Source organism: Toxorhynchites rutilus, chromosome 3 (genome assembly GCF_029784135.1).
Source record: "Toxorhynchites rutilus septentrionalis strain SRP chromosome 3, ASM2978413v1, whole genome shotgun sequence".
NCBI lineage: Eukaryota > Metazoa > Arthropoda > Insecta > Diptera > Culicidae > Toxorhynchites > Toxorhynchites rutilus.
Window position 1 is genome coordinate 198328838 of NC_073746.1, and position 12768 is coordinate 198341605.

At 38.5% G+C, this 12768-nt stretch overlaps 1 protein-coding gene across 2 annotated transcripts in view; it reads left to right on the forward strand.

Moving 5' to 3' along the window:
- Positions 1-12242, forward strand: part of LOC129776116 (muscle M-line assembly protein unc-89-like) — a 54684-nt gene extending 42442 nt beyond the window's left edge. The window contains exons 5-8 of one of the 2 annotated variants that reach the window (XM_055781532.1): positions 2511-3221; positions 3273-3445; positions 4454-4593; positions 12073-12242. In XM_055781532.1, coding sequence (XP_055637507.1) covers positions 2511-3221; positions 3273-3445; positions 4454-4540 — 971 coding nt within the window. In that variant the 3' untranslated portion in view covers positions 4541-4593; positions 12073-12242. Of the gene's footprint in view, positions 1-2510; positions 3222-3272; positions 3446-4453; positions 4594-12072 lie in introns of those variants that run through there. The other variant, XM_055781533.1, reaches the window with a different exon arrangement.
- The last annotated feature ends 526 nt before the right edge of the window (positions 12243-12768 follow it).

Here is a 12768-nt window from a genome sequence, read left to right on the forward strand (position 1 = left end):
TAGACGACTTCGTTCGACAAGATACTCCCATCCTTATTCCGACTCATTGGAACTCGTAGAACGAAATCTTTTCGAGGTGCATTGAGTTTCCGGTATAGCTTTCGCGTCTCATGGGTTTGATGCAACTGTTTTAGTTCCTACACATCTTCGCATCGTGAGGACGCTTCTCCCGGATGAGTTGGGTTTGCTGTTGTCGCTTCTGTTTATATCGTCCCACGTTAACGGGTAACTTGATGTAGAATTAGCTTCCGCGCACAGTTCTACCCGCATAACACTTGCTAACATTCATTATCGAATCACTCGTCCTGTCGTCTTCATTCCTCGTGTAAGATTGTACCGTTGCGAGCGTCGGTGCCAAATGTTGTTCACAATGGAGATTTTTAGGCGCTTCTACTAGGTAGTGGTCCGAATCGATGATAGCGCCTCGATTGGTTCTGACGTCAGTTGTGTCCGAGAAGTACCGACCATCTATCAGAACATGATGGATTTGGAATTCTGTTTAATTTGATGATCTCCAGGTGTATCGATGGAGGATTTTTTGCTGGAAGGAGGTACTACGTACGGTCTTATTCTTGGATATGGCGAAATCGATAAGTCTTAGACCGTTTTCATCTGATAACTGGCGTGCGCTGTACATACCAATTATCGGTTTGAGCTCCTCTTCCTCACCAATCTGAGCATTGAAATCACCGATGGTGATCTTGATGACATTTTCAATCGTTAGTCCGTTTTTGTCGTCTCGAGTCTATTTTGATTAGTCCGATTCAAATCTTCTTGTGTACCGTTTGTTGCTCGGTGTTTTTGTGATGGGGCTTGCAAGGCCTACAACTAACACCACTATCTCGCAGAAGGACCAACGTGATACTGTTGTTTTAATAATTTCAAATAAGCAACTTTTTCTGAATTGGGTGGGATTAGTGAGCCGTCCAGTAAACGTGGAATATTTACGCCCGAGATGAGGCATCACACTTCCAACAATCAGTTTCTCACTTTAATCATATATTAGGCTGTCAAAAAAGTCTTGCGGTGTTTCCGCGAGGTGTCGTTGTAAGCGCGTAGTTCTAGTTGTATTCATTGTATCGATTCATACTATAGCTTGTTGGAAAGGTATTTTTGCGCGCTATAATATAGTCCTTGACAGTGTTTTGTTTGGTTAAGTCGTTCGTGAGTTATAGTGTCGCAAATATGGAGCAAAATAAAGAGAAAATCCGACATATTATACAGTACTACTATGACAAAGGCAAAAATGCATCTCAAGCTGCCAATAAAATTTGTGCAGTTTATGGACCCGATACAGTTTCCATTTCCACCGCACAACGATGGTTTCAACGTTTTCGTTCTGGTGTAGAGGTCGTCGAAGATGCGCCACGCTCCGGAAGGCCTGTCGTCGAAAATTGCGACAAAATCGCTGAATTAGCCGTGAAAGACCGGCAAAGTAGCAGCCGTAGCATCGGCCAAGAGCTGGGGATAAGTCATCAAACCGTTATTAACCATTTGAAGAAGCTTGGATTCACAAAGAAGCTCGATGTATGGGTGCCACACACGTTGACGCAAAAAAACATCTTTGACCGTATCGATGCATGTGAATCGCTGCTGAATCGCAACAAAATCGACCCGTTTCTGAAGCGGATGGTGACTGGCGATGAAAAGTGGGTCACTTACGACAACGTGAAGCGCAAACGGTCGTGGTCGACCCGCTGAAGCGGCTCAGACGGTGGCCAAGCCCTCATTAACGGCCAGGAAGGTTCTGTGTGTTTGGTGGGATTGTCAAGGAATAATCTATTATGAGCTGCTTCCCTATGGCCAAACGCTCAATTCGGACCTGAACTGCCAACAACTAGACCGCTTGAAGGTAGCACTCATGAAGAAGAGGCCATCTTTGATAAACAGAGGCCGCATTGTCTTCCATCAGGACAACGCCAGGCCACACACTTCTTTGGTGGCGCGCCAGAAGCTCCGGGAGCTCGGATGGGAAGTTCTTTTGCATCCGCCGTATAGTCCGGACCTTGCACCAAGTGACTACCACCTGTTTTTGTCCATGGCGAACGAGCTAGGTAGTCAGAAGTTAGCCACAAAAGAGGCCTGTGAAAATTGGCTATCCGAGTTTTTTGCCAATAAGGAAGCTAGCTTCTATAACAGGGGTATTATGAAGTTGGCATCTCGTTGGGAACAAGTCATCGAACAAAACGGCGCATATTTGACTTAAAACAGATGATTGTAACTAATTTTATGAACAAATGAAAATTCAAAAAAAAAAAATACCGCAGGACTTTTTTGACAGCCTAATATTCCGTTTTGTTTCAGATGTTTCGTGTGTTTTGGCTATGTTTAAATAGTCGTGCCTTCAAGAATAGATTGAAAATTTTGTTTGGCTAAAGATTCAAAAATCTATATATTACACAAGTTTACAAACATGACTATTACATTGCTGAATTACTGCAGGAACAATTATTCATTCGATATAATCGTTTTATATTAATTATCTGCTTGATTTTTGTATTTATATTTAGAGACGTATTCATTACATTCGGATGAAATCATTCTCGAATGTCGCGTTCGAGGTTCTCCACGTCCTAATATTGCCTGGATCAAGGATGGAGAGTATTTGATTCCTGGTGATAAATATGAACAATATGATCATGCGGACGGAACATGTAAGCTCATCATTACGAAGCCTGGCGAAGCAGACTCTGGCACATACACGTGTGAGGCTGAAAGTGGCGGATGTAGTGATGCCATCAGCCACAACGTACAATTTGTTGGAAAGGAAAAAATTATGCTTGAGCGAACACACAGTTATTATCATCGTAATCCAAACCTACCTACCTTCTATCAATCTTTAGCAGATTATTCTATTCCCTCGGGCGGTAATATATGCTTGGTAGTGGAAGTACAGGGCAACTGTGAAGTACAGTGGTTCAAAGACAGGTATGAAGTCAAAGGAAGGCCGCCCAAGTTCAGATTTTACGGTGATGGCACGGGTGTGCACGCGCTATGCATAGCAGCTGCTACAATGGATGCTTCCGGTCGATATACATGTAGAGCAACTAATGCTTTTGGCAAGACTGAATCATCTTCAAATGTAGATGTGATCAATCCAAACGCGATAAAGGGAGCTAAACCACCAATATTTATGGCTAGGCCTCAACCAGAAATAAAAATACGACAAGGACAAGAAATCTCAATGGCATTCAAGATCATTGGAGATCCCAAGCCGAAAAGTAAGTAATATACGATTCACATATGATATCATTAACATTTGGATGTTGCAGTACAATGGATGAAGGGAACGAAGGATATCACGAACGCAGCACGAACCGTAAAAGAGGTGCACGGCGATTTTATTCGGTTTTCAATCAAGGAAGCATTACCAACAGATGAAGGAGCGTATTTCATTGTTGCCAGGAATCGATATGGAATTGATCGTTGTTTCACGAAAATTGCGGTAATTTATATTTTCATTATTAGTTATTTTTTGAACTTATATCCAATTTATTTTTCACGTGTTCTTTATTTTGGAAAATGAGTGTCATTATTGAGAGAAAAATGGCTGTTTTCTGCACAGAGGAAGAGCATTATTTTTCGGTGACCCCTGCTGGGATGATGGCGATGGAGATCATATTTGTAATAATACATACTACACATTGTTCTATATACGACTCAAAGGAACATGAACTCGGAACTCGGAAACAGCGATATAGCGATGGTTCACCAATATGGTTCAATGTGATTTTCTTTTGGGATTTGGGTTTTCATATCTCAATACCGATAACTACTTACCAAACAGTATTTTTTATATGATTTTATAGTTACCGCATTGAATGCCTTGCCTGAACTTTGGATGGCAGATTAAAGAAAGTAGCGTATCCAGGAAACATATGGGTTTGTACAGCGCCAACTTCTGAATCGTTCATTTTTCTGGTAAACGACTTCCGTTCTGACATTTCTGCAGTAGTATTCTAAACATGTCCTCGGTCGCTTGGATCGCCTCTTTCAAAGCTACATTGGGGATTTCATCGGGACCGGGCCCTATTCTGACTTCGAAAGATTTTGTCACTGTGCTCCATGAAGTATCTTGCAACACAAACCTTCTCTCCACAAGGTCAATGAAGTTTCTGACTCGCATGATGCTTGTAGTTAAAAAATGCTCGAAACATTTCCGATCTGCTCAGTTGTTCTGGGAGTAACCCTGCATGAGCACACAGAATTGCAAACCTTGTCTACTAACAGTTGTTCCAAAAACGAGTTTCAAAATTGCGTGGCCATATATACAGTGCCGTCGAGTAAAGCTTTTGCACACAGGCGGAAGAGTTGATTTGCACCCCCTCTTCCGCCAGAAAAGTAGAAACATTTGCCCCCAGGGAAGGATCTGCGTCGCACCCGGGAGAAAGAGTCGATTTGCACCCCCGTATATATCTATATCAGTTTAATATATTCAATCTTTTCATTGCAGGTTAAACATCCAAAAGGCTACAAAAAAGATACAGATATCGAAGAAACTGTTTCGGTGGTTAAAAAACCAGGCAAGGGAAGAGTATAGTCTTCTCTGTTTAGAAGTTCTTTTCATATGTCGTTCGACTGAAGCTTTGATTGGTAAGTTATTTTCTAACCGTACATGTAAAATTTTGAGAGATATTTCGATGACTCATGTTCCGTCAGTTTTCATGTCTCATTGTGAGTAGATTAATGCCCTATAGAGAGAAAACTTTAATTTTTTTAATTCTACGGTTCACTTAGTCTACACCAGTCTTCAGAAAGCCTACGCTGTGTTGCGCTCGAATTCAATTTTAATCAGCGTGCGTTGAAAACAAACGCACGCTGAAAACAAACTTCATTCTTGGCACGAAGCGCACCGAGCTCAAAACAAGTGAGCCCAAAATCAGCACGGTGCAGAATTCACATACTAAATTCCCCCTCATTCTATACCCACACAAACACATAAAATTCTAGCGCCCGTTTTGTCTTCGCTTGTTCTAAGCTAAGCAACAGCGCACCCTCATACAATCCGCATCAACAGAGAAAGCAACGCAGAAAGACTAGATTCGAGCTCGGTTTAAAATTGGGAATATAAGCCGGTGTATGGATACGGTGAGTGAGGATGTTCGAACTCAGAAGCGAACCGTGTTGACAACAGAACATTTGAACTTTGTTTCGGTGTGCGTTAATTCGTCCGGGCGCAGGTGTGCGCATGGAGAGAGAGTTCAACTGGGTGCAAAAAAAGTGTTGCACATCAGAACTGCGTTCAATTCCGAAGACTGGTCTACACCAATTTAGGTTAAAACTATGATACATATATGGACCTGATCACGAACGCCACTTTACGGTGAAATTGCATTTGTACACAATAGGCCACATTCCCATTTCCGGATGCCGTACAGGACTCCTGGTTAGGAAGTTGTTTGAAGGCTGCCTTGGCGTAGGTTTCATCATCTATCACAAATTCGCTAGTATCGTTGTTTTGTAAGTAGCGGTTGGCTCAAAGGTTATTTTGAGCTCAGGATTGATAAGGGTGGGTTTAGACTAGGGATATATTCATGTGAAGAAATATGATGAGATTTATAGAAATCGCATCATCCGTTTACACTAGCGTGAACTTCTATAATGAATATATTCATATCTTCGGTGAATTTATTCACCTGAAGTAGAACTGCATCCAACTTTAGTGATTTCTCACCAGTGAGAAATTCACAAGCGTTTACATATGCTGAATTTATTCAAGTTATATATACCTCGAATAAGTGTATCATATTTATTCTCATCCGTTTACACCTATTTTCACGTGAATAAATCCATGTATAGCTATAAATCTCCCTAATGTAAACCCGCCATAACACGAAACGATTCGTAGGAACTGCGACTTCTCCAACCCCTGTTTTCCCTCGCACTTTTACTTTAAATTTCGGAGTAGCTCTCACTTTAATTCTTTCTTGAATTTATCGACTCTACTCTCAGCAGTTTCGCTTCGACTAGAACTGCTTCAGCAGCCGCCGGCAACAAAAAGTGACTTGCCTAGAAAATAAATTAACTAGTGTTGACTAGCGAGGATGACTGGTGAACTAGTCCAGCCAGTGGTTATTTTAACTGACGCGACTAATGAATACAAATCTGCCTCATCATTCAACTGACTTCAATCCACACTTCCATTTGACCCTGACCCACGTACGCAATATTATTTTACGTCCATATAATGAGTAACTAGAACATGATTTCTGATGCAACAATGTAGTTATCCCATCAATGGACGGTTTATTTTCTACCCATCGTGAACTCAAACCAACGAACTTAGACATTTATCAAGTATGCTATAAAGGTCCTCGCTTTAGTATTAGTGTGAGTAATTTTTGTTTACGATACAAAAAAAAAAGCTAGCTCACCTGTAGTGTATGTCAAACCACGTTCAACTCAAACATCGATGCATGCACACGTACATGAAAGAGAGAAAGAGAGGAACGAATTCGTTTTGGGGTAAGTCACTTCAAAATGCAATGAGGACAATTTGACTGGGAAGAATGAAATGATATAGTCGAGTCGGTAGAGGGAGATAGCGACTAAACGCCCGACTGACTGTTTAGTCGTTTTGGTGGAGGAACTGGTGGAATACGGATATAGTCAGTCAGATAGTCAGCTGACTATCCTCAGTTGACTATGACTATGCCGAGCGCTGGTCTGCAACTTAATTCGTTCCCCCTCACCAATATGGTTCAATGTGCTATCCAGCCGGGTGACGTCTTTAGAGAACTCCCATTGAACTGACAGGAGCCAACATATCGGGTATCCCACTGACATTTTCCCTTTGTTTTCATATGAATTGGGTATCCCACTGACAGTTCTGCTTGAGACTTTGCTAACGATCCTAGCATCAATCATAGCACCCGGCTGGTGCTATCGACGGTGATAGCTGATTTTACTGAATCGTGAAGTGTTGACATCTGTCAATCACATATTGTTTACAAGTCTTTGAGTTTTGCACAATTAGTACAATTTTTACTGTTTTGAAAATGTCGAGTTTCGTTGCAAATAAGCACCATTTGTGGGAAGTTTAGATTTTCTGTTTTCATTGGAAGAAAGTTGCAGTTGAAGCACATCTAATGCTTGTGAAAGTTTATGGTGACTATGGACCATCGAATATATTTTGTAGGGGATGGTTTGGACGATTTAAAACTGGTGATTTTGGTGTTAAAGACAAAAGACGAAGAATTGGAGACATTACTCGATCAAGATTCGTGTCAAACGCAAACAAACTTGCAGAATCACTGAGAGTAACTAGAGAAACTATTTCTAAACGGCTCAAAACCGCAGGATATATCCAAAAGCAAGGAAATTGTGATCCATGCAATTTGAAAGTAAGAGATGTCGAACGGCGATTTTGCATGCCCGAAATTTTGTTTGAACGGGACAAAATGAAGTCTTTTTTGCATCGAAACGTTACCGGAGACGAAAAATGGATTCATCATGACAATTCAAAATGCAAAAGATCGTATGTAAAGCCCGACCAACCAGGAACATCAACGCCGAAGCCGAGTATCCACCGTGCCTAAGTAATGATCTGTATATAGTGGGATTAAAAGAGTGTGATTCAATATGAACATCATAACATCGTTCAGATCAATGAAGACTTCTACAGACAACACTCGATCCGTGTAAAGCGAGCTATGGCCGAAAAACGTTCATATTATGCGACAAGACATGAATCGATAGTTTTCAATCATTACAACGCTTGGGTTCGTGTTGCTGTCTGAGTTAACAACTATTGGGAAACATCAGATGGGAAATCCTGGTTTAACCGCCTTATAGAGCAGACCTTGCCCTTTTTAACTGCCATTTGTTTCGATCGATGCACAACGCTTCAAGTGGAACACGCTTTATTTCAGAACAGGGTATCAAAAATTGGAAAATAGCCGATGAGAAATTTTGGTGGGAACGGATGAGATGGGAACAAATATTGTAAGGAGTGATGATACTTGTACATATACGTACGCATTTCCACACATACACGCACTCTTCACCCACAAACTCATAAAGACGAAAATTGCGAATCGTTCATTCTGAGAGTCGCGTAGGATTTTTTACTTCTGATACGATTTGCGCTTAAATGCTCTTCTAATTTACTCCAAATTTTGAAAAATCGGCAAGAAAAAACGGCTGAACGTATCAATATGAAACGTTGACAGATGTTCAGGGAATACACTATGCTGAAAATTTGCCTGCAAACATTAGAACATACTGCGATTTTTGCAGAATTACAGTGGATTTTGTAAAGCACTATAAAAATTATGTTTTTGGCACTTTTTTGAAGTCGATGCAAAAAATTTCAATATTTTTTTCCTTAAAGTAACTAATTTTCCTTATGCTGAATTTATTGAAGTTTTCAAAACTGTCTTTCGATTTGCGATGTGATGGTTGTTTATTGAATTATTATTCATCATCAAAGACGAAGGGGTACTTTTTCATAAAAACTGAAATCCCTCTGTCACCCAAATGAAATCGGGGTTTTCGAAAAAAATTTTTTGATGCCAAAAGTTATAATCACCAAAGGTTCTGAAAGATGGTTGAATAAGAACATGTTAGATGGTTGAGCTCTAGGCTAGAACTACTTTATTTTGACATTGCTCCAAATTTTATATCCAGCGAGAACTTGACTAATCTACCCGTTGACTACACTTTCAACTACCCTGCTTTAAATCATTACCCTCGTTCAATGACTACCCGCTCGACAACACGTGCTCTGTGTTGATGGTTTTGAAGGTTAAACCTGGTTTCGCTTATAACTTATATATATATATATATATATATATATATATATATATATATATATATATATATATATATATATATATATATATATATATATATATGCCAAACCGATATAGTGGTTCTTAGATTTTCGTGAAAATCGGTAGTTTTGATCTTTATCGCAAAACATTGGACTCGTATTTTTTTTATTTTTTTGTTAGGGTGCCCATTTTTATTTTAGGCTGAACCGAAATGTCGACTTTTCCCCTTTTTCCAAAAATGACATTTTTCAAAAATTCATAACTTGTGAACTACTGAACCGATTTAGACGGTCGACATATCAAACTAAAGCTAATTAGCTAATCATTCTTGGAAAAATGCTACGCTTGCAAAAATTCCATGTTTTGGTTTTTTCCCAAAATATATTTTTTATTAAGGCACATGTGGCGTTAGCCTGACGGGGCCGGGAGTCCAATATTTTGATAATTTTTGTCTTACAACTATGTTAGTAATATGTAACCGATTACTCGCGGTTGGCTCGAGGTTAGTATTACAAGTGTTTTCGTAATTGGTATGTTGCAGTCTTCGATGCTCTGTACGTGTGCCCGACACGGGCTACTTCCTATTGGGATGCAGCTGACCATTAATCAGCAACGCTCCCTAGTCTGTACCCCATATCTAGCGTGGTGCGTCTTTCTCGACTCGAGGAATCCAGGATAGAATGGTAGCCATCGCCACAATCACAAAGATTGTTTGCTGCGAGCCCAATGCGATAGAGATGCGCGTTTAGGTTGTAGTGATTGGACATAAGCCGAGATATCACGCGAATGAAATCACGACCTACATTCAATCCCTTGAACCATGCACTCGTCGAGACCTTAGGGATAATCGTGTGTAACCAACGACCGAACTCATCTTCACTCCACATGCGCTGCCAACTAACGAGTGTGTCCTGACGAGGAATGTGAAAAAATTCATTATAGGCATTTTGCCTTTCAAAAAGTGTGCCTTCTGAAGCGCCCACCTTAGCTAGCGAGTCCGATTCCCCGGAATCGAGCAATGAGAGGGAACCCATGCTAAGGTAATCTTGAATAATTTTTCGACCAAAACACTCAATAGATGTCTTATTCTTGTTAGGAAATAAGATGAGCGTTTATCAACTTTCATTGAGCGGATTGCCTCTATTGTGTGAGCTTGATGTTTTGGTTTTGTCATTATTGATTGTATTAGTTTTTTATAGTTTTCATGGTCTCGGTACCAAGGGCGCTATATTTTTTTATATTTTTTTGGAAAGCTGAGGATTTTTCACATAATATATCTCGAAATCGGGGAGGGTTTTTTTTTCGTTTTTGAGTTATAATTTTTCAAAGTTACCAGATGGTCCAAAAATCATTTTTCCTTTTTTTTTCCCAAAAATGTCTTTTGCCAAAAATTTATTACTTTTGAACTACTGGACTGATTTAGATGATCGGCATGTCAAATATAAGCCTACTAGCTAGCCTTTTTTGAAAAAAATAACAATTAATTGGACTATAATTACATACATCCAGTCTAGTCACATAGAAATATTCAACGAAAACTGAAAACGTGTTAACTTTGAAAAATCATAACTTAAAAAGGAAAAATAACACCTCTCTGGTATTCGGATATATTATGTGAAAAAACCTCAGCTTTCAGGAAAAATATATAAAAAAATATGGCGCCCTTGGTCCCGAAACGATGTAAGCTATAAAAAAAACAAATATAATCAATAATTACAAAAACAAAATCCATTTTTATTCAGAGTGTAATATTTGTTCAAACAAGACTATCTCATTGGCTTTAATTTGATATGTCGATTATCTGAATCGATCAAGTAGATCAAAGGTTATGATTTTTTTTGTAGTGAAAAAAATGGGGAAAAAAATTATTTTTTGGACCATCGCTTAACTTTGAAAAAATCATAACTCAAAAACGAAAAAAACGCCTCCCTGGTTTCGAGATATGTTATGTGAAAAATCCTCAGCTTTCCAGTAAAAATATAAAAAATATATAGCGCCTTTGGCCCCGAGACCATGAAAACTATAAAAAACAAAAAATGACTTCCTTCAAAAATTTATTACTTTTGAACTACTGGACCGATTCAGATGATCGACATATCAACTTAAATCGTACTAGCTAGCTTTTTTTGAAAAAAATACACATTTGCCAATTAATTGGATTCTTATCACATAAATCCAGTCTAGTCGCATAGAAATGTTGAACGAAAACTGAAAACATGTTAACTTTGAAAAATCATAACTAAAAAACGAAAAATAACACTTCTCTGGTATTCGGATATATTATGTGCAAAAACCTCAGGTTTCAGGAAAAAATATTAAAAAATATGGCGCCCTTGGACCCGAAACGATGTAAGCTAAAAAAAACAAATATCAATAATTAATAATTACAAAAACAAAATCCATTTTTATTCAGAGTGTAATATTTTTCAAACAAGACTAGCTCATTGACTTTAATTTGATATATCGATCATCTGAATCGGTCCAGTAGATCAAAAGTTATGGTTTTTTGTAGTGGAAAAAATGAGAAAAAAATATTTTCTGGACCATCGGCTAACGTTAAAAAATCATAACTCAAAAATTAAAAGAAAACGCTTCCCTGGTTTCGAGATATTTTGTGTGAAAAATCCTCAGCTATCCAGAAAAAAATATAAAAAAAAACTATAGCGCCTTTGGTCCAGAGACCATGAAATCAATAAAAAACGAATACAATCAATAATAACGAGAGCAGAATTAAAATTTTCTGCAAGTATAGTATTTTTTAAAAAAAGGCCAGCTGATTGCCTTTATTTGATCATCTGAATCGGTCTAGTAGTTCAAAAGTTATGAATTTTTTAAAAAAGCCATTTTTGGCACAAATGCAAAAAAATGGTTTTTTTTTCAAAAAATTTTCATGTGACCGCTTGCAAGTCTCAATCCTTTTAAGATAATTCTGCCATACTTGACGTTGGTTCTCAGATGCTGATAGGTTTGTGCAGAGCGTGAGTACGACCTTCTGGGCAGCTCCAAAAAGAAAAGGTTGCCGCTCCAAATCACATGGTCTCAATTTTTTAAACTTTTCAAGCAATGAGCCCAGATACGGTCATAAAGTGCGAAACGTTACCATGGCAGAATTATTCATTATGAAATCAAATTAAACAAATCAAAAGTTGTATCGCATCCAAATTTGACAGCCGTTAAAATACGGGACTATATATCTTGAACTTGTATCAAAATCGTATCTTTCCCGTTGAGTTAATGTAACGTAATTTTGTAAAATAAATAATACTGAATAATAAGTAAATTTATATTTTCTTTGTAGGTAACGGAATATACTACGAGGATAGCAACTGTCATGTTGAAATTGACGTGTATATGAAAAATAAGTCTTGTATATGTATTCTTTTTCTCAAGTGTGAATAGTTTAAAATGCAAATCAGTTGTATTGTGTGCGGCTAAATTTGTTTAGAAATAAAACAATAAATAGAAAAATATATAGTTGTAGTTGTGTTCTAGACATAGCCGTTTTATTAGCGTAAAACGTCGAAATCATTGAATTCATTTCGCTGGTTTATTATAATAACAATGAACTGAAACAAAACCTGTAAACTCATCTAATAAAACCCCTACAATCCCTACAGAAATAACTATACAACACCGAAAATAAGGCGATGTACAAGTACAAGCTTAAGCACGAACATTTTTAGATCTTTCACGCAGTGGCTTTCTCACGCATACGATGGATACAATAAACACAAACATACACACACACACACACAATCGTGTGGAATGTTTCGCCCGTCCCGTCCTTCAATAGTAGTTCAATGTGGACGTTACCCGAGTAGCAGGTTACGAAAGCTGAAGTTGAACGACTGAAGAAGGTAAGAATAGTAAATTTTTGAGGATATCAGACCTGATATGAAAGTTGCCTTCGCTACGTAAGCTCAGTAAATCGAGCGATCCTCGTAGCTAGGTAGATTTGAAATAATATCCAAGCGAAAATCACGCAGAGTGAAAT